Source organism: Coregonus lavaretus (genome assembly GCF_964263955.1).
Source record: "Coregonus lavaretus genome assembly, contig: HAP1_SCAFFOLD_2672, whole genome shotgun sequence".
Classification (NCBI taxonomy): domain Eukaryota; kingdom Metazoa; phylum Chordata; class Actinopteri; order Salmoniformes; family Salmonidae; genus Coregonus; species Coregonus lavaretus.
In genome coordinates this window covers 42,414-70,000 of record NW_028160638.1, presented here as the reverse complement: position 1 = coordinate 70,000, position 27,587 = coordinate 42,414, and the positions used below count along the sequence as shown (strand labels likewise).

Sequence of the window (27,587 nt, the reverse complement as noted above, 5' to 3'; positions counted from 1 at the left end):
GGCAAAATTATTGCAAATTGAGAAATCATGTGACTAAAATGAATAAAAAGAAGAAGAAACAACACTATGAAACAAAGACAATTACATAAAGAATGATAGAAAAAATGAAATGTTGGGAAAAAAAGCAAACTCAGCTCCATCATTCATTGAATCAGGTGGCTCATTCATCACAAAACCAACTGATATTGCCAACTACTTTAATACTTTTTTCATTGGCAAGATTAGCAAACTTAGGCATGACATGCCAGCAACAATTGCTGACACTACACATCCAAGTATATGTGACCAAATTATGAAAGACAAGCGTTGTAATTTTGAATTCCGTAAAGTGAGTGTGGAAGAGGTGAAAAAGTTATTGTTGTCTATTAACAATGACAAGCCACCGGGGTCTGACAACTTGGATGGAAAATTACTGAGGATAATAGCGGATGATATTGCCACTCCTATTTGCCATATTTTAAATTTAAGCCTACTAGAAAGTGTGTGCCCCCAGGCCTGGAGGGAAGCAAAAGTCATTCCGCTACCTAAGAATAGTAAAGCCCCCTATACTGTCTCTAATAGCCGACCAATCAGCCTGTTACCAACCCTTAGTAAACTATTGGAAAAAATGGATACAATGCTATTTTACAGTAAACAAATTGACAACAAACTTTCAGCATGCTTATAGAGAAGGACATTCAACAAGCACAGCACTTACACAAATGACTGATGATTGGCTGAGAGAAATTGATGGTAAAAATATTGTGGGGGCTGTTTTGTTAGACTTCAGTGCGGCTTTTGACATTATCGATCATAATCTGCTGCTGGAAAAACGTATGTGTTATGGCTTTACACCCCCTGCTATAATGTGGATAAAGAGTTACTTGTCTAACAGAACACAGAGGGTGTTCTTTAATGGAAGCCTCTCAAACATAATCCAGGTAGAATCAGGAATTCCCCAGGGCAGCTGTCTAGGCCCATTACTTTTTTCAATCTTTACTAACGACATGCCACTGGCTTTGAGTAAAGCCAGTGTGTCTATGTATGCGGCTGACTCAACACTATACACATCAGCTACTACAGCAACAGAAATAACTGCAACACTTAACAAAGAGTTGCAGTTAGTTTCGGAATGGGTGGCAAGGAATAAGTTAGTCCTGAATATTTCCAAAACTAAAAGCATTGTATTTGGGTCAAATCATTCACTAAACCCTAAACCTCAACTACATTTCGTAATGAATAATGTGGAAATTGAGCATGTTGAGATGACTAAACTGCTTGGAGTAGCCCTGGATTGTAAACTGTCATGGTCAAAACATATTGATACAACAGTAGCTAAGATGGGGAGAAGTATGTCCATAATTACATTGCCTTGCAAAAGTATTCATCCCCCTTGGCGTTTTTCCTATTTTGTTGCATTACAACCTATAATTTAAATGGATTTTTATTTGGATTTCATGTAATGGACATACACAAAATAGTCCAAATTGGTGAAGTGAAATGAAAAAAAATAACTTGTTTCAAAACATTCTATGAAATAAATAACGGAAAAGTGGTGCGTGCATATGTATTCACCCCCTTTGCTATGAAGCCCCTAAATAAGATCTGGTGCAACCAATTACCTTCAGGAGTCACATAATGAGTTAAATAAAGTCCACCTGTGTGCAATCTAAGTGTCACATGATCTGTCACATGATCTCAGTATATACAGTGGGGAGAACAAGTATTTGATACACTGCCGATTTTGCAGGTTTTCCTACTTACAAAGCATGTAGAGGTCTGTAATTTTTATCATAGGTGTACTTCAACTGTGAGAGACGGAATCTAAAACAAAAATCCAGAAAATCACATTGTATGATTTTTAAGTAATTAATTTGCATTTTATTGCATGACATAAGTATTTGATACATCAGAAAAGCAGAACTTAATATTTGGTACAGAAACCTTTGTTTGCAATTACAGAGATCATACGTTTCCTGTAGGTCTTGACCAGGTTTGCACACACTGCAGCAGGGATTTTGGCCCACTCCTCCATACAGACCTTTTCCAGATCCTTCAGGTTTCGTGGCTGTCGCTGGGCAATACGGACTTTCAGCTCCCTCCAAAGATTTTCTATTGGGTTCAGGTCTGGAGACTGGCTAGGCCACTCCCACTCCAGGACCTTGAGATGCTTCTTACGGAGCCACTCCTTAGTTGCCCTGGCTGTGTGTTTCGGGTCGTTGTCATGCTGGAAGACCCAGCCACGACCCATCTTCAATGCTCTTACTGAGGGAAGGAGGTTGTTGGCCATGATCTCGCGATACATGGCCCCATCCATCCTCCCCTCAATATGGTGCAGTCATCCTGTCCCCTTTGCAGAAAAGCATCCCCAAAGAATGATGTTTCCACCTCCATGCTTCACGGTTGGGATGGTGTTCTTGGGGTTGTACTCATCCTTCTTCTTCCTCCAAACACGGCGAGTGGAGTTTAGACCAAAAAGCTCTATTTTTGTCTCATCAGACCACATGACCTTCTCCCATTCCTCCTCTGGATCATCCAGATGGTCATTGGCAAACTTCAGACGGGCCTGGACATGCGCTGGCTTGAGCAGGGGGACCTTGCGTGCGCTGCAGGATTTTAATCCATGACGGCATAGTGTGTTACTAATGGTTTTCTTTGAGACTGTGGTCCCAGCTCTCTTCAGGTCATTGACCAGGTCCTGCCGTGTAGTTCTGGGCTGATCCCTCACCTTCCTCATGATCATTGATGCCCCACGAGGTGAGATCTTGCATGGAGCCCCAGACCGAGGGTGATTGACCGTCATCTTGAACTTCTTCCATTTTCTAATAATTGCGCCAACAGTTGTTGCCTTCTCACCAAGCTGCTTGCCTATTGTCCTGTAGCCCATCCCAGCCTTGTGCAGGTCTACAATTTTATCCCTGATGTCCTTACACAGCTCTCTGGTCTTGGCCATTGTGGAGAGGTTGGAGTCTGTTTGATTGAGTGTGTGGACAGGTGTCTTTTATACAGGTAACGAGTTCAAACAGGTGCAGTTAATACAGGTAATGAGTGGAGAACAGGAGGGCTTCTTAAAGAAAAACTAACAGGTCTGTGAGAGCCGGAATTCTTACTGGTTGGTAGGTGATCAAATACTTATGTCATGCAATAAAATGCAAATTAATTACTTAAAAATCATACAATGTGATTTTCTGGATTTTTGTTTTAGATTCCGTCTCTCACAGTTGAAGTGTACCTATGATAAAAATTACAGACCTCTACATGCTTTGTAAGTAGGTAAACCTGCAAAATCGGCAGTGTATCAAATACTTGTTCTCCCCACTGTATACACCTGTTCTGAAAGGCTCCAGAGTCTGCAACACCACTAAGCAAGGGGCACCGCCAAGCAAGCTGCACTATGAAGACCAAGAAGCTCTCCAAACAGGCCAGGGACAAAGTTGTGGAGAAGTACAGATCAGGGTTGGGTTATAAAAAAATATCAGAAACTTTGAACATCCCACGGAGCACCATTAAATCCATTATTCAAAAATGGAAAGAATATGGCACCACAACAAACCTGCCAAGAGAAGGCCGCCCACCAAAACTCACGGACCAGGCAAGTAGGGCATTAATCAGAGAGGCAACAAAGAGACCAAAGATAACCCTGAAGGAGCTGCAAAGCTCCACAGCGAAGATTGGAGTATCTGTCCATAGGACCACTTTAAGCCATACACTCCTTAGAGCTGGGCTTTACGGAAGGGTGGCCAGAAAAGGAGTTCGCCAAAAGGCATGTGGGAGACTCCCCAAACATATGGAAGAAGGTACTCTGGTCAGATGAGACTAAAATTGAGCTTTTTGGCCATCAAGGAAAACGCTATGTCTGGCACAAACCTAACACCTCTCATCACCCCGAGAACACCATCCCCACAGTGAAGCATGATGGTGGCAGCATCATGCTGTTGGGATGTATTTCATCAGCAGGGACTGGGAAACTGGTCAGAATTGAAGGAATGATGGATGGCGCTAAATACAGGGAAATTCTTGAGGGAAACCTGTTTCAGTCTTCCAGAGATTTGAGACTGGGACGGAGGTTCACCTTCCAGCAGGACAATGACCCTAAGCATACTGCTAAAGCAACACTTGAGTGGTTTAAGGGGAAACATTTAAATGTATTGGAATGGCCTAGTCAAAGGCCAGACCTCAATCCAATTGAGAATCTGTGGTATGACTTAAAGATTGCTGTACACCAGCGGAACCCATCCAACTTGAAGGAGCTGGAGCAGTTTTGCCTTGAAGAATGGGCAAAAATCCCAGTGGCTAGATGTGCCAAGCTTATAGAAACATACCCCAAGAGACTTGCAGCTGTAATTGCTGCAAAAGGTGGCTCTACAAAGTATTGACTTTTGGGGGGGGGGGGGGGGGGGGTGAATAGTTATGCACGCTTATGTTTTCTGTTTTTTTGTCTTATTTGTTGTTTGTTTCACAAAAAAAAATATTTTGCATCTTCAAAGTGGTAGGCATGTTGTGTAAATCAAATGATACAACCCCCCCCCCCCCCCCAAAAAAAAAAAAATCAATTTTAATTCCAGGTTGTAAGGCAACAAAATAGGAAAAATGCCAAGGGGGGTGAATACTTTCGCAAGCCACTGTAAGCGCTGCTCTGCCTTCTTAACAACACCATCAACAAGGCAGGTCCTACAGGCCCTAGTTTTGTCGCACCTAGACTACTGTTCAGTAGTGTGGTCAGGTGCCACAAAGAGGGACTTGGGAAAATTGCAGTTGGCTCAGAACAGGGCAGCACGGCTGGCCCTTAAAAGTACACGGAGAGCTAACATTAATGACATGCATGTCAGTCTCTCCTGGCTCAGAGTGGAAGAGAGATTGACTTCATCACTGCTTGTTTTTGTTAGAGGTGTTGATAAGCTGAATGTACCGAGGTGTCTGTTTGGAATACTGGCACACAGCTCGGACACCCATGCATACCCCAACAAGACATGCCACCAGAGGTCTCTTCACAGTCCCCAAGTCCAGAACAGACTATGGGAGGCGCAGCAGTGCTACATAGAGCTATGACTACATGGAACTCTATTCCACATCAGGTAACTGATGCAAGCAGTAGAATCAGATTTTAAGAAAACAGGTAAAAATACACCTTATGGGACAACGGGGACTGTGAAGAGACACACACACAAGTGTATAGACACATGCATACGCACACATTGTGATATTGTTGTATGGTGGTATTAAACATTTTGTATTGTATATAGGTAGTGGTGTAATAATGTCATATGATGTACTGTTTTATATTTTGTTGTATATGTAATGTAAGTGCTTTAATATGTTTGGACCCCAGGAAGAGTCGCTGCTGCCTTGGCAGCAGCTAATGGGGATCCCTAATAAATACAAATACAAATTGAAGTGGATTTAACAAGTGACCTCAATAAGGGATCATATCTTTCACCTGGATTCACCTAGTCAGTCTATGTCATGGAAAGAGCAGGTGTCTTAATGTTTTGTACATGCAGTGTTTATAAAAATCACATGAAAATTACGTTTTTGACAGCACTGGGCCTTTAAATCAGTGCTGATGCTTAATATTTGTGCATTTTGCTATGTAGGCCTACAGCACGCAAAACATACTGTATTGCTGCTACTACATTAGCAGTCTGGAGAAGAGAGAGGGTCAATGAGAAAGAAAGTCACCTGTTGCCATAGCAGCAAACCAAAAGGACAGGTTTCCCATCTCTTCTACTGTTAGAGAGAAGCATTAGCCTGTTACAATGCTTCATTATTTGCATAAATTGCAGCCTGAGCAAAAATTCAGCAATATTGATTAGATTATTAGATAAGTAGTATGTTCGATTCCTAAGTGAATAAATGTACCATGTTACAGACTACATTTAGACCTGGTGTGCTGCTTTAAACACTTAGTATATGGCACTGGACAGACGTTTTATGTGCAAATTACTTCATGCAAATTCTGATGAATAAATACCAAGGCCTGAAACACCAATGCAATTAATCGATAAAAAATAAATAAAAAATAGGCAAGCATCATAATAACGAATCACACAATTCCCAACCATTATAGGGGCGGCAGGTAGCCTCGACAATGGGGCCCCTGGCCGTGACCCCACTCCCTGCGAGTGTCTCAGGGGGAGTTGGGATATGCAACAACAACAACAAAAACATTTCCATTACACAATTGTGTGTAACTGGGCTAATATAAGCGCCACACATATTATTATCATTATTAAAGTGTCTTATAAGCTCTGCAAACATTTAACAGTTCATGAACTTATTATAAATACAACAAAGATTTGAGAACACGTGTGGCTCAGTTGGTAGAGCATGGCACGATTCCCACGGGGAACCAGTACGAACATGTATTCATTCCCTCATTCCTGTAAATCGCTCTGGATGAGAGTCGTCTGCTAAACGACTAAAATGTATATGTTTATCTTGAGTCAAGTCAGACAACTAGGCGCATGCGTTCTCAAGAAGCAGCCAGGAAGGGGGACTTTTCTAGCAACGGTAGTCTGCCAGTTAGTATAGCAGTCTAGCGGGTCTGACATCCATCCGTACTGCGTACGAGGGAAGCTATTGCCCGACTTCACATGATCCTTGGCTAATCCTCCAGCCTCTTGGGAACGAAGATAATAACATGTGTGCCGGAATTAGCTAGACACAGACACGATACAACGTTGTGGAGATTTACATAAAACAAATTCGCTGCTGTCGCGTTTCCGATACAGGTTCCATCCTCTCGGGTCCGTTGAGGATGAGGTTCCCGACCATCAGACGGTGTCCTGGGGAAGGAGATGGGAAGAAGGAACTCGCTCCACCATTTAGGAACCCTTTTGTGCATGACTTGAGATTCACCCCGCTCGAAAAGGCAAAGGTAAGCGAAAATATTACAACTGGTGCAACACGTTCACCTGTTTAGTTTAAAAATCGATAGAGACAGGCTAGATTTATATAAGGGTTCGCTAGCCAGCTAACTACCGATCAAGGTATTTAGCTAGCCTAACTGACTAGCAACTAACGTTAGCTAGAAGGCTGGCTACATGTTGCTCACTTGGCTCGCATACTTTAGCTACGAAGTCTTCACAACAAGCTGGAAAAAATATTTGGAACTCGCGCATTACCTTGCACATAAACCACGACACAAAGACAACAATTCGCGTCTTGGCGTGGTTAGGCGTTAGGTAACATAGCTGATAAGCCAGCCACCAATGTTAAGGAATTATTGCGATAGCACAAGACGATACGTCGTTTGCAAAAGGGTCGCAAGAGGCACGAACATCATCACTTGTGATAGCTTTTTTATTCCTGCTCCATCAGCATCTGTGGAGGCTTGTTGCTGAACGCTGGAGAAAAAAAAAAATAGTTGGCTAACATTGTACAGGAGGATGACATAGACCAGGGAATTCATGTATCCCACTTGATCCAAGCGTGCAGAGTTAAAGAACCAGACAGTGCAGAGCACTGACTGTCACTATGCCAGCAACTCTTCCGTTGCTTCTTCTGTCAAAAGATGGGGCTGACAGTGCAGTTCCCTGTAGAGCATGGCGCTTCTAACGCCAGGGTTGTGGGTTCGTTTCCCACGGGGGGCAGTATGAAAATGTATGCACTAACTGTACGTCGCTCTGGATAAGAGCGTCTGCTAAATGACTAAAATGTAAATGCAGTATGAAGATGGGCTAAAACTGCTTCTCCAATAGAAATCCCCGATCAACACTCGTAGGCGATATAGCTAAGCGCATGCGTAGAAACACATGTTCGGGGTCTAACGGTCGTGTCGCGCCGAACTGCGCATGCACTCAAAGGCACTCCTTCGATATAAAGTTGTTTTTGACGAAAATGAAAACGTGTCACTTTCACAAGATTGGAGTAATAACATGGTCTCGAATCTAGGTTGTGCCTTTCGATTTAGATTAAATTAACAACTAAGGAATAATCTTTTACTTCTCATTGACTTGTCAAACCCCGGCCTGGTCTGTTTCGCAAGGCCGGAAGTATCGTGATTTTCCGCCCCCGGAGTTAGATACTCTGTGGGTACAGTTTACCGCGTCCGGAAGCGAATTCACCGTTCATTTTCTGTATTCAGGGTTCACTGCAACATCGTTTTAAGCTTTGTTTTACTATTGACAGTTATAGCTAATTTCGGAATTGTATATAGATTTGCTCTCCTTAATTATAAGTCATTTGATTTATTCGTTTCAGTCTCTGAATTGTTTAATCAAACTTTTCGCCTCCAGCTCCTGATATCAGGTCATTAAAAACTACAACCTGTCTTCTGAACTAGCCTAGTGCGCTTGTGCGCCCAGCATGCTCTTTTACCCCAGTTTTCCCTGGCTAAACTAGCTGGCTAAACTAGCTGGCTAAACTAGCTGGCTATACTAGCTGGCTAAACTAGCTGAGATATGATAGTTTGTGTCTTCATTGACAAACTTCATAAATACTGCACCCTCAACTTCATTACCTGGAAATAAACTTCAAAATGATGTATTGTTTTGTTGAATAGTCATGACTATCTGTGGTAAGACGACGGTGGCGAAGGATATCATTGCTACTAAACACAGATCCAAGTTCAGTTTTGAGCTGGGGTTTGAACCGTTTCAGGGAACAAAACCAGAAAATAACTTAATTTTTCAAGGAACAGAAACGGAACCGAGAACAAAAGTGATCCATAGTGCCCTCAACTCATCACTAAGCGAAGGACCCTGGGACTAAACACCTCCCTCTGCAACTGGATCCTGGACTTCCTGACGGGCCACCCCCAGGTGGTAAGGGTAGGCAACAACACATCTGCCACACTGATCCTCAACACGGGGGCCCCTCAGGGGTGTGTGCTTAGTCCCCTCCTGTACTCTCTGTTCACCCACGATTGCGTGGCCAAGCACGACTCCCAACACCATCAAGTTTGCAGACGACACAACGGTGGTAGGCCTGATCACCGACAACGATGAGACAGCCTATAAGGAGGAGGTCAGAGACCTGGCAGTGTGGTGCCAGGACATCAGCCTCTCCCTCAACGCCAGTAAGATAAAGGAGATGATCGTGGACTACAGGAAACGGAGGGCCGAGCACACCCCCATCCACGTTGACAGGGCTGTTGTGGACCAGGTCGAGAGCTTCAAGTTCCTCAGTGTCCACATCACTAAGGATCTATCATGGTTCAAACACACCAACACAGTCGTGAAGAGGGCACGACAACGCCTCTTCCCCCTCAGGAGGCTGAAAAGATTTGGCATGGGCCCTCATCCTCAAAAAGTTCTACAGCTGCACCATTGAGAGCATCTTGACTGGCTGCATCACCGCCTGGTATGGCAACTGCTTGGCATCCGACCGTAAGGCGCTGCAGAGGGTTGTGCGTACCGCCCAGTACATCACTGGGGCCAAGCTTCCTGCCATCTAGGACCTCTATACCAGGCGGTGTCAGAGGAAGGCCCAAAGAATTTACTCCAGCCACCCAAGTCATAGACTGTTCTCTCTGCGACTACACGACCTGGGGTGGTTCTACCTGAATCTACAGTGACCTGGGGTGGTTCTACCTGAATCTATAGTGACCTGGGGTGGTTCTACCTGAATCTATAGTGACCTGGGGTGGTTCTACCTGAATCTATAGTGACATCACCTGGGGTGGTTCGACCTGAATCTATAGTGACCTGGGGTGGTTCTACCTGAATCTATAGTGACCTGGGGTGGTTCTACCTGAATCTATAGTGACATCACCTGGGGTGGTTCTACCTGAATCTATAGTGACCTGGGGTGGTTCTACCTGAATCTATAGTGACCTGGGGTGGTTCTACCTGAATCTATAGTGACCTCACCTGGGGTGGTTCTACCTGAATCTATAGTGACCTCACCTGGGGTGGTTCTACCTGAATCTATAGTGACATCACCTGGGGTGGTTCTACCTGAATCTATAGTGACATCACCTGGGGTGGTTCTACCTGAATCTATAGTGACCTGGGGTGGTTCTACCTGAATCTATAGGGACCTGGGGTGGTTCTACCTGAATCTATAGTGACATCACCTGGGGTGGTTCTACCTGAATCTATAGTGACCTCACCTGGGGTGGATCTACCTGAATCTATAGTGACCTGGGGTGGTTCTACTTGAATCTATAGTGACCTGGGGTGGTTCTACCTGAATCTATAGTGACATCACCTGGGGTGGTTCTACCTGAATCTATAGTGACCTCACCTGGGGTGGTTCTACCTGAATCTATAGTGACCTCACCTGGGGTGGTTGTACCTGAATCTATAGTGACCTGGGGCGGTTCTACCTGAATCTATAGTGACCTGGGGTGGTTCTACCTGAATCTATAGTGACATCACCTGGGGTGGTTCTACCTGAATCTATAGTGACCTGGGGTGGTTCTACCTGAATCTATAGTGACATCACCTGGGGTGGTTCTACCTGAATCTATAGTGACCTGGGGCGGTTCTACCTGAATCTATAGTGACATCACCTGGGGTGGATCTACCTGAATCAATAGTGACCTGGGGTGGTTCTACCTGAATCTATAGTGACCTGGGGCGGTTCTACTTGAATCTATAGTGACATCACCTGGGGTGGTTCTACCTGAATCTATAGTGACATCACCTGGGGTGGTTCTACCTGAATCTATAGTGACCTGGGGTGGTTCTACCTGAATCTATAGTGACCTGGGGTGGTTCTACCTGAATCTATAGTGGCCTGGGGTGGTTAAACCTGAATCTATAGTGACCTGGGGTGGTTTTACCTGAATCTATAGTGACCTCACCTGGGGTGGTTTTACCTGAATCTATAGTGACCTGGGGTGGCTCTACCTGAATCTATAGTGACCTGGGGTGGTTCTACCTGAATCTATAGTGACCTGGGGTGGTTCTACCTGAATCTATAGTGACCTGGGGTGGTTCTACCTGAATCTATAGTGACCTCATCTGGGGTGGTTCTACCTGAATCTATAGTGACCTCACCTGGGGTGGTTCTACCTGAATCTATAGTGACCTCACCTGGGGTGGTTCTACCTGAATCTATAGTGACCTGGGGCGGTTCTACCTGAATCTATAGTGACATCACCTGGGGTGGTTCTACCTGAATCTATAGTGACCTGGGGTGGTTCTACCTGAATCTATAGTGACCTGGGGCGGTTCTACCTGAATCTATAGTGACCTGGGGTGGTTCTACCTGAATCTATAGTGACCTGGGGTGGTTCTACCTGATTCTATAGTGACCTGGGGTGGTTCTACCTGAATCTATAGTGACCTGGGGTGGTTCTACCTGAATCTATAGTGACATCACCTGGGGTGGTTCTACCTGAATATATAGTGACCTGGGGTGGTTCTACCTGAATCTATAGTGACCTGGGGTGGTTCTACCTGAATCTATAGTGACCTGGGGTGGTTCTACCTGAATCTATAGTGACATCACCTGGGGTGGTTCTACCTGAATCTATAGTGACCTCACCTGGGGTGGATCTTCCTGAATCTATAGTGACCTGGGGCGGTTCTACCTGAATCTATAGTGACCTGGGGCGGTTCTACCTGAATCTATAGTGACATCACCTGGGGTGGTTCTACCTGAATCTATAGTGACATCACCTGGGGTGGATCTACCTGAATCTATAGTGACCTGGGGTGGTTCTACCTGAATCTATAGTGACATCACCTGGGGTGGATCTACCTGAATATATAGTGACCTGGGGTGGTTCTACCTGAATCTATAGTGACTTGGGGTGGTTCTACCTGAATCTATAGTGACCTGGGGTGGATCTACCTGAATCTATAGTGACCTGGGGTGGTTCTACCTGATTCTATAGTGACCTCATCTGGCGTGGTTCTACCTGAATCTATAGTGACCTCACCTGGGGTGGTTCTACCTGAATCTATAGTGACCTCACCTGGGGTGGTTCTACCTGAATCTATAGTGACCTGGGGTGGTTCTACCTGAATCTATAGTGACCTGGGGTGGTTCTACCTGAATCTATAGTGACATCACCTGGGGTGGATCTACCTGAATATATAGTGACCTGGGGTGGTTCTACCTGAATCTATAGTGACTTGGGGTGGTTCTACCTGAATCTATAGTGACCTGGGGTGGATCTACCTGAATCTATAGTGACCTGGGGTGGTTCTACCTGATTCTATAGTGACCTCATCTGGCGTGGTTCTACCTGAATCTATAGTGACCTCATCTGGGGTGGTTCTACCTGAATCTATAGTGACCTCACCTGGGGTGGTTCTACCTGAATCTATAGTGACCTGGGGTGGTTCTACCTGAATCTATAGTGACCTGGGGTGGTTCTACCTGAATCTATAGTGACCTGGGGTGGTTCTACCTGAATCTAGAGTGACCTGGGACGGTTCTACCTGAATCTATAGTGACATCACCTGGGGTGGTTCTACCTTCCGTTACAAGACCATGGTGCTTGCCTTTGGAGCAGCGAGGGGAACGGCACCTCTGTACCTTCGGGCTCTGATCAGTCCCTACACCCAAACGAGGGCATTGCGTTCATCCACCTCTGGCCTGCTGGCTCCCCTTCCTCTGCGGAAGCATAGTTCCCGCTCAGCCCAGTCAAAACTGTTCGCTGCTCTGGCACCCCAATGGTGGAACAAGCTCCCTCACGACGCCAGGACAGCGGAGTCACTCACCACCTTCCGGAGACATTTGAAACCCCACCTCTTTAAGGAATACCTGGGATAGGATAAAGTCATCCTTCTACACCCCCCCCCACCCCACAGCGGAGTCACTCACCACCTTCCGGAGACATTTGAAACCCCACCTCTTTAAGGAATACCTGGGATAGGATAAAGTAATCCTTCTACCCCCCCCCCCCCCCCCCCCCCACCCCACAGCGGAGTCACTCACCACCTTCCGGAGACATTTGAAACCCCACCTCTTTAAGGAATACCTGGGATAGGATAAAGTAATCCTTCTACCCCCCCCCACCCCACAGCGGAGTCACTCACCACCTTCCGGAGACATTTGAAACCCCACCTCTTTAAGGAATACCTGGGATAGGATAAAGCAATCCTTCTACCCCCCCCCACACACACAGCGGAGTCGCTCACCACCTTCCGGAGACATTTGAAACCCCACCTCTTTAAGGAATACCTGGGATAGGATAAAGCAATCCTTCTACCCCCCCCCCCACACACACAGCGGAGTCGCTCACCACCTTCCGGAGACATTTGAAACCCCACCTCTTTAAGGAATACCTGGGATAGGATAAAGTAATCCTTCTACCCCCCCCCCCCCCCCCCCACCCCACAGCGGAGTCACTCACCACCTTCCGGAGACATTTGAAACCCCACCTCTTTAAGGAATACCTGGGATAGGATAAAGCAATCCTTCTACCCCCCCCCCCCACACACACAGCGGAGTCGCTCACCACCTTCCGGAGACATTTGAAACCCCACCTCTTTAAGGAATACCTGGGATAGGATAAAGTAATCCTTCTACCCCCCCCCCCCCCCCCCCCCCCCCCCACCCCACCCCACCCCACAACGGAGTCACTCACCACCTTCCGGAGACATTTGAAACCCCACCTCTTTAAGGAATACCTGGGATAGGATAAAGCAATCCTTCTACCCCCCCCCCCACACACACAGCGGAGTCGCTCACCACCTTCCGGAGACATTTGAAACCCCACCTCTTTAAGGAATACCTGGGATAGGATAAAGTAATCCTTCTACCCCCCCCCCCACCCCACAGCGGAGTCACTCACCACCTTCCGGAGACATTTGAAACCCCACCTCTTTAAGGAATACCTGGGATAGGATAAAGCAATCCTTCTACCCCCCCCCCCCACACACACAGCGGAGTCGCTCACCACCTTCCGGAGACATTTGAAACCCCACCTCTTTAAGGAATACCTGGGATAGGATAAAGTAATCCTTCTACCCCCCCCCCCCCCCCCCCCACCCCACAGCGGAGTCACTCACCACCTTCCGGAGACATTTGAAACCCCACCTCTTTAAGGAATACCTGGGATAGGATAAAGTAATCCTTCTACCCCCCCCCACACACACAGCGGAGTCGCTCACCACCTTCCGGAGACATTTGAAACCCCACCTCTTTAAGGAATACCTGGGATAGGATAAAGCAATCCTTCTACCCCCCCCCCCACACACACAGCGGAGTCGCTCACCACCTTCCGGAGACATTTGAAACCCCACCTCTTTAAGGAATACCTGGGATAGGATAAAGTAATCCTTCTACCCCCCCCCCCACCCCACAGCGGAGTCACTCACCACCTTCCGGAGACATTTGAAACCCCACCTCTTTAAGGAATACCTGGGATAGGATAAAGCAATCCTTCTACCCCCCCCCCCACACACACAGCGGAGTCGCTCACCACCTTCCGGAGACATTTGAAACCCCACCTCTTTAAGGAATACCTGGGATAGGATAAAGTAATCCTTCTACCCCCCCCCCCACCCCACAGCGGAGTCACTCACCACCTTCCGGAGACATTTGAAACCCCACCTCTTTAAGGAATACCTGGGATAGGATAAAGCAATCCTTCTACCCCCCCCCCCCCCCAAAAAAAAAAAAAAAAAAAAAAAAAAACATTGTAAAGTGGTTATCTCACTGGCTATAGGGTGAATGCATCAATTTGTGAGTCGCTCTGGACTAGAGCGTCTGCTAAATGACGTAAATGTGCCCTTGAGCAAGGCACTTAACCCTAATTGCTCCTGTAAGTCGCTCTGGATAAGAGCGTCTGCTAAATGACTAAAATGTAAATGTAAATGTACCTGAATCTATAGTGACCTGGGGCGGTTCTACCTGAATCTATAGTGACCTGGGGCGGTTTTACCTGAATCTATAGTGACATCACCTGGGGTGGTTCTACCTGAATCTATAGTGACCTCACCTGGGGTGGTTCTACCTGAATCTATAGTGACCTCACCTGGGGTGGTTCTACCTGAATCTATAGTGACATCGGGCGGTTCTACCTGAATCTATAGTGACCTCATCTGGGGCGGTTCTACCTGAATCTATAGTGACCTGGGGTGGTTCTACCTGAATCTATAGTGACCTGGGGTGGTTCTACCTGAATCTATAGTGACCTGGGGTGGTTCTACCTGAATCTATAGTGACCTGGGGCGGTTCTACCTGAATCTATAGTGACCTGGGGTGGTTCTACCTGAATCTATAGTGACATCACCTGGGGTGGATCTACCTGAATCTATAGTGACCTGGGGTGGTTCTACCTGAATCTATAGTGACCTGGGGTGGTTCTACCTGAATCTATAGTGACATCACCTGGGGTGGATCTACCTGAATCTATAGTGACCTGGGGTGGTTCTACCTGAATCTATAGTGACCTGGGGTGGATCTACCTGAATCTATAGTGACCTGGGGTGGTTCTACCTGAATCTATAGTGACATCACCTGGGGTGGATCTACCTGAATCTATAGTGACCTGGGGTGGTTCTACCTGAATCTATAGTGACATCACCTGGGGTGGATCTACCTGAATCTATAGTGACCTGGGGTGGTTCTACCTGAATCTATAGTGACCTGGGGCGGTTCTACCTGAATCTATAGTGACCTGGGGCGGTTTTACCTGAATCTATAGTGACATCACCTGGGGTGGTTCTACCTGAATCTATAGTGACCTCACCTGGGGTGGTTCTACCTGAATCTATAGTGACCTCACCTGGGGTGGTTCTACCTGAATCTATAGTGACATCGGGCGGTTCTACCTGAATCTATAGTGACCTCATCTGGGGCGGTTCTACCTGAATCTATAGTGACCTGGGGTGGTTCTACCTGAATCTATAGTGACCTGGGGTGGTTCTACCTGAATCTATAGTGACCTGGGGTGGTTCTACCTGAATCTATAGTGACCTGGGGCGGTTCTACCTGAATCTATAGTGACCTGGGGTGGTTCTACCTGAATCTATAGTGACATCACCTGGGGTGGATCTACCTGAATCTATAGTGACCTGGGGTGGTTCTACCTGAATCTATAGTGACCTGGGGTGGTTCTACCTGAATCTATAGTGACATCACCTGGGGTGGATCTACCTGAATCTATAGTGACCTGGGGTGGTTCTACCTGAATCTATAGTGACCTGGGGTGGATCTACCTGAATCTATAGTGACCTGGGGTGGTTCTACCTGAATCTATAGTGACATCACCTGGGGTGGATCTACCTGAATCTATAGTGACCTGGGGTGGTTCTACCTGAATCTATAGTGACATCACCTGGGGTGGATCTACCTGAATCTATAGTGACCTGGGGTGGTTCTACCTGAATCTATAGTGACATCACCTGGGGTGGATCTACCTGAATCTATAGTGACCTGGGGTGGATCTACCTGAATCTATAGTGACCTGGGGTGGTTCTACCTGAATCTATAGTGACCTCACCTGGGGTGGTTCTACCTGAATCTATAATGACCTCACCTGGGGTGGTTCTACCTGAATCTATAGTGACCTGGGGCGGTTCTACCTGAATCTATAGTGACCTCATCTGGGGTGGTTCTACCTGAATATATAGTGACATCACCTGGGGTGGTTCTACCTGAATCTATAGTGACTTGGGGTGGTTCTACCTGAATCTATAGTGACCTGGGATGGTTCTACCTGAATCTATAGTGACATCACCTGGGGTGGTTCTACCTGAATCTATAGTGACCTGGGATGGTTCTACCTGAATCTATAGTGACATCACCTGGGGTGGTTCTACCTGAATCTATAGTGACCTGGGGTGGTTCTACCTGAATCTATAGTGACCTCACCTGGGGTGGTTCTACCTGAATCTATAGTGACCTCACCTGGGGTGGTTCTACCTGAATCTATAGTGACCTGGGGTGGTTCTACCTGAATCTATAGTGACATCACCTGGGGTGGATCTACCTGAATCTATAGTGACCTGGGGTGGTTCTACCTGAATCTATAGTGACATCACCTGGGGTGGATCTACCTGAATCTATAGTGACCTGGGGTGGATCTACCTGAATCTATAGTGACCTGGGGTGGTTCTACCTGAATCTATAGTGACCTCACCTGGGGTGGTTCTACCTGAATCTATAATGACCTCACCTGGGGTGGTTCTACCTGAATCTATAGTGACCTGGGGCGGTTCTACCTGAATCTATAGTGACCTCATCTGGGGTGGTTCTACCTGAATATATAGTGACATCACCTGGGGTGGTTCTACCTGAATCTATAGTGACTTGGGGTGGTTCTACCTGAATCTATAGTGACCTGGGATGGTTCTACCTGAATCTATAGTGACATCACCTGGGGTGGTTCTACCTGAATCTATAGTGACCTGGGATGGTTCTACCTGAATCTATAGTGACATCACCTGGGGTGGTTCTACCTGAATCTATAGTGACCTGGGGTGGTTCTACCTGAATCTATAGTGACCTCACCTGGGGTGGTTCTACCTGAATCTATAGTGACCTCACCTGGGGTGGTTCTACCTGAATCTATAGTGACCTGGGGCGGTTCTACCTGAATCTATAGTGATCTCATCTGGGGTGGTTCTACCTGAATATATATAGTGACATCACCTGGGGCGGTTCTACCTGAATCTATAGTGACATCACCTGGGGTGGTTCTACCTGAATCTATAGTGACATCATCTGGGGTGTTTCTACCTGAATCTATAGTGACTTGGGGTGGTTCTACCTGAATCTATAGTGACCTGGGATGGTTCTACCTGAATCTATAGTGACATCACCTGGGGTGGATCTACCTGAATATATAGTGACCTGGGGTGGTTCTACCTGAATCTATAGTGACCTCACCTGGGGTGGTTCTACCTGAATCTATAGTGACCTGGGATGGTTCTACCTGAATTTATAGTGACCTGAGGTGGTTCTACCTGAATCTATAGTGACATCACCTGGGGTGGATCTACCTGAATCTATAGTGACCTGGGGTGGTTCTACCTGAATCTATAGTGACCTGGGGTGGATCTACCTGAATCTATAGTGACCTGGGGTGGTTCTACCTGAATCTATAGTGACATCACCTGGGGTGGATCTACCTGAATCTATAGTGACCTGGGGTGGTTCTACCTGAATCTATAGTGACATCACCTGGGGTGGATCTACCTGAATCTATAGTGACCTGGGGTGGTTCTACCTGAATCTATAGTGACATCACCTGGGGTGGATCTACCTGAATCTATAGTGACCTGGGGTGGTTCTACCTGAATCTATAGTGACATCACCTGGGGTGGATCTACCTGAATCTATAGTGACCTGGGGTGGTTTTACCTGAATCTATAGTGACCTGGGGTGGTTCTACCTGAATCTATAGTGACATCACCTGGGGTGGTTCTACCTGAATCTATAGTGACCTGGGGCAGTTCTACCTGAATCTATAGTGACCTCATCTGGGGTGGTTCTACCTGAATCTATAGTGACATCACCTGGGGTGGTTCTACCTGAATCTATAGTGACTTGGGGTGGTTCTACCTGAATCTATAGTGACCTGGGGTGGTTCTACCTGAATCTATAGTGACATCACCTGGGGCGTTTCTACCTGAATCTATAGTGACATCACCTGGGGTGGTTCTACCTGAATCTATAGTGACCTGGGGTGGTTCTACCTGAATCTATAGTGACCTCACCTGGGGTGGTTCTACCTGAATCTATAGTGACCTCACCTGGGGTGGTTCTACCTGAATCTATAGTGACCTGGGGCGGTTCTACCTGAATCTATAGTGATCTCATCTGGGGTGGTTCTACCTGAATATATATAGTGACATCACCTGGGGTGGTTCTACCTGAATCTATAGTGACTTGGGGTGGTTCTACCTGAATCTATAGTGACATCACCTGGGGTGGTTCTACCTGAATCTATAGTGACCTGGGGTGGTTCTACCTGAATTTATAGTGACCTGAGGTGGTTCTACCTGAATCTATAGTGACCTGGGGTGGTTCTACCTGAATCTATAGTGACCTGGGGCGGTTCTACCTGAATCTATAGTGACCTGGGGTGGTTCTACCTGAATCTATAGTGACATCACCTGGGGTGGTTCTACCTGAATCTATAGTGACCTGGGGCGGTTCTACCTGAATCTATAGTGACCTGGGGCGGTTTTACCTGAATCTATAGTGACATCACCTGGGGTGGTTCTACCTGAATCTATAGTGACATCACCTGGGGTGGATCAACCTGAATCTATAGTGACCTGGGGTGGTTCTACCTGAATCTATAGTGACCTGGGGTGGTTCTACCTGAATCTATAGTGACCTGGGGCGGTTCTACCTGAATCTATAGTGACATCACCTGGGGTGGTTCTACCTGAATCTATAGTGACATCATCTGGGGTGGATCTACCTGAATCTATAGTGACCTGGGGTGGTTCTACCTGAATCTATAGTGACCTGGGTTGGTTCTACCTGAGTCTATAGTGACATCACCTGGGGTGGATCTACCTGAATATATAGTGACCTGGGGTGGATCTACCTGAATCTATAGTGACCTGGGGTGGTTCTACCTGAATCTATAGTGACATCACCTGGGGTGGATCTACCTGAATCTATAGTGACCTGGGGTGGTTTTACCTGAATCTATAGTGACCTGGGGTGGTTCTACCTGAATCTATAGTGACATCACCTGGGGTGGTTTTACCTGAATCTATAGTGACATCACCTGGGGTGGTTCTACCTGAATCTATAGTGACCTCATCTGGGGTGGTTCTACCTGAATCTATAGTGACATCACCTGGGGTGGTTCTACCTGAATCTATAGTGACCTGGGGCAGTTCTACCTGAATCTATAGTGACCTCATCTGGGGTGGTTCTACCTGAATCTATAGTGACATCACCTGGGGTGGTTCTACCTGAATCTATAGTGACTTGGGGTGGTTCTACCTGAATCTATAGTGACCTCACCTGGGGTGGTTCTACCTGAATCTATAGTGACCTCACCTGGGGTGGTTCTACCTGAATCTATAGTGACCTGGGGCGGTTCTACCTGAATCTATAGTGATCTCATCTGGGGTGGTTCTACCTGAATATATATAGTGACATCACCTGGGGCGGTTCTACCTGAATCTATAGTGACATCACCTGGGGTGGTTCTACCTGAATCTATAGTGACATCATCTGGGGTGGATCTACCTGAATCTATAGTGACCTGGGGTGGTTCTACCTGAATCTATAGTGACCTGGGTTGGTTCTACCTGAATCTATAGTGACATCACCTGGGGTGGATCTACCTGAATATATAGTGACCTGGGGTGGTTCTACCTGAATCTATAGTGACATCACCTGGGGTGGTTCTACCTGAATCTATAGTGACCTGGGGTGGTTCTACCTGAATCTATAGTGACATCACCTGGGGTGGTTCTACCTGAATCTATAGTGACATCACCTGGGGTGGATCTACCTGAATCTATAGTGACCTGGGGTGGATCTACCTGAATCTATAGTGACCTGGGGTGGATCTACCTGAATCTATAGTGACCTGGGGTGGTTCTACCTGAATCTATAGTGACCTGGGGTGGATCTACCTGAATCTATAGTGACCTGGGGTGGTTCTACCTGAATCTATAGTGACCTGGGGTGGTTCTACCTGAATCTATAGTGACATCACCTGGGGTGGTTCTACCTGAATCTATAGTGACATCACCTGGGGTGGATCTACCTGAATCTATAGTGACCTGGGGTGGTTCAAAATATGGCTATCTTCTGTATACCCCCCTACCTTGTCACAACACAACTGATTGGCTCAAACGCATTAAGAAGGAAATAAATTCCACAAACTAACTTTTAAGAAGGCACACCTGTTAATTGAAATGCAATCCATGTGACTACCTCATGAAGCTGGTTGAGAGAATGTGAAGAGTATGCAAAGCTATCATCAAGTCAAAGGGTGGCTATTTGAAGAATCTCAAATATAACATATATTTTGATTTAACACTTTTTTGGTTACTACATGATTCCATATGTGTTATTTCATAGTTTTGATGTAGTGAGCATTTCTCCTTTGCCAAGATAATCCATCCACCTGACAGTTGTGGCAAATCAAGAAGCTGATTAAACAGCATGATCATTAGACAGGTGCACCTTGTGCTGGGGACAATAAAAGGCCACTCTAAAAAATGCAGTTTTTTCACACAACGCAATGCCACAGATGTCTCAAGTTTTGAGGGAGCGTGCAATTGGCATGCTGACTGCAGGAATGTCCAACAGAGCTGTTGCCAGATAATTTAATGTTAATTTCTCTACCATAAGCCGCCTCCAACGTTGTTTTTGAGAATATGGCAGTACATCTAACTGGCCTCACAACCACAGACCACGTGTAACCACGCCAGTCCAGGACCTCCACATCCGGCTTCTTCACCTGCGGGATCGTCTGAGACCAGCCACCCGGACAGCTGTATTTCTGTCTGTAATAAAGCCCTTTTGTGGGGAAAACTCATTCTCAATTGCTGGGCCTGGCTCCCCAGTGGGTGGTCCTATGCCAACCCATGGCTGCACCCCTGCCCAGTCATGTGAAATCCATAGATTAGGGCCTAATTAATTTATTTCAATTGACTGATATCCTTCTATGAACTGTAACTCAGTCAAATATTTCTTATTGTTGCATGTTGCATTTTATATTTTTGTTCAGTATATAATAGGCCACGGTTAAATGAATATAGGAGAAACAGTGGTGTGTATGTGTGCAGCACAGTAGTCGTGATAACGGAAAGATAAATGTTGACTTAAGATAAGCGCTGAAAGCCAGACATCATAAAAGGTGCTGGAGATAAACTCTTGCTGACTGTTTGACTTGTGAACATAGTAGATAGGTCTAGAAACCATATTGTACGTGTGCAGCAGCCTCAAAACCTTTTCTTGGGGGTTGGGAAAAGGAGATGATCTCATTCTCATGTTATCAGTAATATCTCTTGTCTATCCAAGCTGTTCCTGTCGATCTAAATCTCTCTTCTCCATCTTTGTCTCAATTCAGATAGCGTTGATGACGGTGACTCTGTTCCCCATCCGGTTGTTCCTGGCAGCCTTCATGATGCTGCTGGCCTGGCCCTTCGCCTTCATCGCCTCTGTGGGACGCAACGAGATGGTGGTGGAATCCCAGTCCTTATGGAGGAAGTATGTATGCTAACCTAACCCATACCTCTATAACCTTTACCCTTTAACCCTCTGACCCTAACTCCAACTCTCTGTGGGACGCAACAAGACGGTGGTGGAACCACAGTCTCTATGGAGAAGGGACATAACCCTTATATAACCCTAACATTAACCCTAACATTACCTTTAAGAAAATATTAAATGACTTAAATGTAAAAATAAACAACATCTCATGGAGCAGCGGGGACTGTGAGGGGACAGACACACTCTATCACACACACTAACAAACACACACACACACACACACTCTATCACACAGACACACTCTATCACACAGACACACTCTATCACACAGACACACTCTATCACACAGACACACTATCACACACAGACACACTCTATCACACAGACACACTCTATCACACAGACACACTCTATCACACAGACACACTCTATCACACAGACACACTCTATCACACAGACACACACTCTATCACACACACACACACTCTATCACACACACACACACACTCTAACAGACACACACACAGACACACACTCTAACACACACACTCTAACAGACACACTCTAACAGACACACACTAACAGACACACTATCACACACACACACTCTAACAGACACACACACAGACACACACTCTAACACACACACTCTAACAGACACACACTATCACACACACACACTCTAACAGACACACTATCACACACACACACTCTAACGGACACACACTCTAACACACACACTAACAGACACACTCTAACAGACATTATTTTTGTAGTTGTATTGTTTGTGTTATTATGATGTATTTGTGTATTGTTGTGTATGTCATTGTATTTGTGTGGCTGTCCTTGTCTATCAGTCTATCAGTGTTTTGTTACTTGTCATGTTTTGTGTTTTTTGTGGACCCCAGGAAGAATAGCTGCTGCTTCTGGAGAAAAAAAATGGGGTCCCACATAAACAAATAAGAATGTAACAAATAGGAATGAAACCTAACATTAACCCTAACCTTCTGTGGTTCTCTCTGAGATACATTAACCCTAACATTACCTTTCAATTAAAAAAACTGAGACACTACAACCACTGTAGTGTCTCTAACCCTTTCCTCTCTCTGTAGTAGTGTCTCCAACCCTTTCCTCTCTGTAGTTGTGTCTCTAACCCTTTCCTCTCTGTAGTAGTGTCTCCAACCCTTTCCTCTCTGTAGTAGTGTCTCTAACCCTTTCCTCTCTGTAGTAGTGTCTCTAACCCTTTCCTCTCTGTAGTAGTGTCTCCAACCCTTTCCTCTCTGTAGTAGTGTCTCTAACCCTTTCCTCTCTGTAGTAGTGTCTCTAACCCTTTCCTCTCTGTAGTAGTGTCTCTAACCCTTTCCTCTCTGTAGTAGTGTCTCTAACCCTTTCCTCTCTGTAGTAGTGTCTCTAACCCTTTCCTCTCTGTAGTAGTGTCTCTAACCCTTTCCTCTCTGTAGTAGTGTCTCTAACCCTTTCCTCTCTGTAGTAGTGTCTCCAACCCTTTCCTCTCTGTAGTAGTGTCTCCAACCCTTTCCTCTCTGTAGTAGTGTCTCTAACCCTTTCCTCTCTGTAGTAGTGTCTCTAACCCTTTCCTCTCTGTAGTAGTGTCTCCAACCCTTTCCTCTCTGTAGTAGTGTCTCTAACCCTTTCCTCTCTGTAGTAGTGTCTCTAACCCTTTCCTCTCTCTGTAGTAGTGTCTCTAACCCTTTCCTCTCTGTAGTAGTGTCTCTAACCCTTTCCTCTCTGTAGTAGTGTCTCTAACCCTTTCCTCTCTGTAGTAGTGTCTCTAACCCTTTCCTCTCTGTAGTAGTGACTCTAACCCTTTCCTCTATGTAGTAGTGTCTCTAACCCTTTCCTCTCTCTGTAGTAGTGTCTCTAACCCTTTCCTCTCTGTAGTAGTGTCTCTAACCCTTTCCTCTCTGTAGTAGTGTCTCTAACCCTTTCCTCTCTGTAGTAGTGTCTCTAACCCTTTCCTCTCTGTAGTAGTGTCTCTAACCCTTTCCTCTCTGTAGTAGTGTCTCTAACCCTTTCCTCTCTGTAGTAGTGTCTCTAACCCTTTCCTCTCTGTAGTAGTGTCTCTAACCCTTTCCTCTCTGTAGTAGTGTCTCTAACCCTTTCCTCTCTCTGTAGTAGTGTCTCTAACCCTTTCCTCTCTGTAGTAGTGTCTCTAACCCTTTCCTCTCTGTAGTAGTGTCTCTAACCCTTTCCTCTATGTAGTAGTGTCTCTAACCCTTTCCTCTCTGTAGTAGTGTCTCTAACCCTTTACTCTCTATGTAGTAATGTCTCTAACCCTTTCCTCTCTGTAGTAGTGTCTCTAACCCTTTCCTCTCTCTGTAGTAGTGTCTCTAACCCTTTCCTCTCTGTAGTAGTGTCTCTAACCCTTTCCTCTCTGTAGTAGTGTCTCTAACCCTTTCCTCTCTGTAGTAGTGTCTCTAACCCTTTCCTCTCTGTAGTAGTGTCTCTAACCCTTTCCTCTCTGTAGTAGTGTCTCTAACCCTTTCCTCTCTGTAGTAGTGTCTCTAACCCTTTCCTCTCTGTAGTAGTGTCTCTAACCCTTTCCTCTCTGTAGTAGTGTCTCTAACCCTTTCCTCTCTGTAGTAGTGTCTCTAACCCTTTCCTCTCTGTAGTAGTGTCTCTAACCCTTTCCTCTCTGTAGTAGTGTCTCTAACCCTTTCCTCTCTGTAGTAGTGTCTCTAACCCTTTCCTCTCTGTAGTAGTGTCTCTAACCCTTTCCTCTCTGTAGTAGTGTCTCTAACCCTTTCCTCTCTGTAGTAGTGTCTCTAACCCTTTCCTCTCTCTGTAGTAGTGTCTCTAACCCTTTCCTCTCTGTAGTAGTGTCTCTAACCCTTTCCTCTCTGTAGTAGTGTCTCTAACCCTTTCCTCTCTGTAGTAGTGTCTCTAACCCTTTCCTCTCTGTAGTAGTGTCTCTAACCCTTTCCTCTCTGTAGTAGTGTCTCTAACCCTTTCCTCTCTGTAGTAGTGTCTCCAACCCTTTCCTCTCTGTAGTAGTGTCTCCAACCCTTTCCTCTCTGTAGTAGTGTCTCTAACCCTTTCCTCTCTGTAGTAGTGTCTCTAACCCTTTCCTCTCTGTAGTAGTGTCTCTAACCCTTTCCTCTCTCTGTAGTAGTGTCTCTAACCCTTTCCTCTCTGTAGTAGTGTCTCTAACCCTTTCCTCTCTGTAGTAGTGTCTCTAACCCTTTCCTCTCTGTAGTAGTGTCTCTAACCCTTTCCTCTCTGTAGTAGTGTCTCCAACCCTTTCCTCTCTGTAGTAGTGTCTCTAACCCTTTCCTCTCTGTAGTAGTGTCTCTAACCCTTTCCTCTCTCTGTAGTAGTGTCTCTAACCCTTTCCTCTCTGTAGTAGTGTCTCCAACCCTTTCCTCTCTGTAGTAGTGTCTCTAACCCTTTCCTCTCTGTAGTAGTGTCTCCAACCCTTTCCTCTCTGTAGTAGTGTCTCTAACCCTTTCCTCTCTATGTAGTAGTGTCTCTAACCCTTTCCTCTCTGTAGTAGTGTCTCCAACCCTTTCCTCTCTGTAGTAGTGTCTCTAACCCTTTCCTCTCTGTAGTAGTGTATCCAACCCTTTCCTCTCTGTAGTAGTGTCTCTAACCCTTTCCTCTCTGTAGTAGTGTCTCCAACCCTTTCCTCTCTGTAGTAGTGTCTCTAACCCTTTCCTCTCTGTAGTAGTGTCTCTAACCCTTTCCTCTCTGTAGTAGTGTCTCTAACCCTTTCCTCTCTCTGTAGTAGTGTCTCTAACCCTTTCCTCTCTGTAGTAGTGTCTCTAACCCTTTCCTCTCTGTAGTAGTGTCTCTAACCCTTTCCTCTCTGTAGTAGTGTCTCTAACCCTTTCCTCTCTGTAGTAGTGTCTCTAACCCTTTCCTCTCTGTAGTAGTGTCTCTAACCCTTTCCTCTCTGTAGTAGTGTCTCTAACCCTTTCCTCTCTGTAGTAGTGTCTCCAACCCTTTCCTCTCTGTAGTAGTGTCTCCAACCCTTTCCTCTCTGTAGTAGTGTCTCCAACCCTTTCCTCTCTATGTAGTAGTGTCTCTAACCCTTTCCTCTCTGTAGTAGTGTCTCTAACCCTTTCCTCTCTGTAGTAGTGTCTCTAACCCTTTCCCCTCTCTGTAGTAGTGTCTCTAACCCTTTCCTCTCTGTAGTAGTGTCTCTAACCCTTTCCTCTCTGTAGTAGTGTCTCTAACCCTTTCCTCTCTGTAGTAGTGTCTCTAACCCTTTCCTCTCTGTAGTAGTGTCTCTAACCCTTTCCTCTCTGTAGTAGTGTCTCTAACCCTTTCCTCTCTGTAGTAGTGTCTCTAACCCTTTCCTCTCTCTGTAGTAGTGTCTCTAACCCTTTCCTCTCTGTAGTAGTGTCTCTAACCCTTTCCTCTCTGTAGTAGTGTCTCTAACCCTTTCCTCTCTGTAGTAGTGTCTCTAACCCTTTCCTCTCTATGTAGTAGTGTCTCTAACCCTTTCCTCTCTATGTAGTAGTGTCTCTAACCCTTTCCTCTCTATGTAGTAGTGTCTCTAACCCTTTCCTCTCTGTAGTAGTGTCTCCAACCCTTTCCTCTCTGTAGTAGTGTCTCTAACCCTTTCCTCTCTGTAGTATTGTCTCCAACCCTTTCCTCTCTGTAGTAGTGTCTCTAACCCTTTCCTCTCTGTAGTAGTGTCTCCAACCCTTTCCTCTCTGTAGTAGTGTCTCTAACCCTTTCCTCTCTGTAGTAGTGTCTCTAACCCTTTCCTCTCTGTAGTAGTGTCTCTAACCCTTTCCTCTCTCTGTAGTAGTGTCTCTAACCCTTTCCTCTCTGTAGTAGTGTCTCTAACCCTTTCCTCTCTGTAGTAGTGTCTCTAACCCTTTCCTCTCTGTAGTAGTGTCTCTAACCCTTTCCTCTCTGTAGTAGTGTCTCCAACCCTTTCCTCTCTGTAGTAGTGTCTCTAACCCTTTCCTCTCTGTAGTAGTGTCTCTAACCCTTTCCTCTCTGTAGTAGTGTCTCCAACCCTTTCCTCTCTGTAGTAGTGTCTCCAACCCTTTCCTCTCTGTAGTAGTGTCTCCAACCCTTTCCTCTCTATGTAGTAGTGTCTCTAACCCTTTCCTCTCTGTAGTAGTGTCTCCAACCCTTTCCTCTCTGTAGTAGTGTCTCTAACCCTTTCCTCTCTGTAGTAGTGTCTCCAACCCTTTCCTCTCTGTAGTAGTGTCTCCAACCCTTTCCTCTCTGTAGTAGTGTCTCTAACCCTTTCCTCTCTGTAGTAGTGTCTCTAACCCTTTCCTCTCTGTAGTAGTGTCTCTAACCCTTTCCTCTCTGTAGTAGTGTCTCCAACCCTTTCCTCTATGTAGTAGTGTCTCTAACCCTTTCCTCTCTGTAGTAGTGTCTCTAACCCTTTCCTCTCTCTGTAGTAGTGTCTCTAACCCTTTCCTCTCTGTAGTAGTGTCTCCAACCCTTTCCTCTCTGTAGTAGTGTCTCCAACCCTTTCCTCTCTGTAGTAGTGTCTCCAACCCTTTCCTCTCTATGTAGTAGTGTCTCTAACCCTTTCCTCTCTGTAGTAGTGTCTCTAACCCTTTCCTCTCTGTAGT

The 27,587-nt window shown here is 45.9% G+C and overlaps 1 protein-coding gene across 1 annotated transcript in view; it reads left to right on the top strand.

Annotated features, from left to right (window-relative positions):
* Positions 1-6,736: 6,736 nt before the first annotated feature.
* Positions 6,737-27,587, top strand: part of LOC311121605 (lysophosphatidylcholine acyltransferase 1-like) — a gene marked incomplete at both ends in the record, with an annotated part of 60,745 nt that continues 39,894 nt past the window's right edge. Inside the window, 2 exons of the mRNA XM_084196069.1 lie at positions 6,737-6,856; positions 21,884-22,023. Of these exons, the coding sequence (XP_084052195.1) occupies positions 6,737-6,856; positions 21,884-22,023 (260 nt within the window). The remainder of the gene's footprint in view (positions 6,857-21,883; positions 22,024-27,587) is intronic.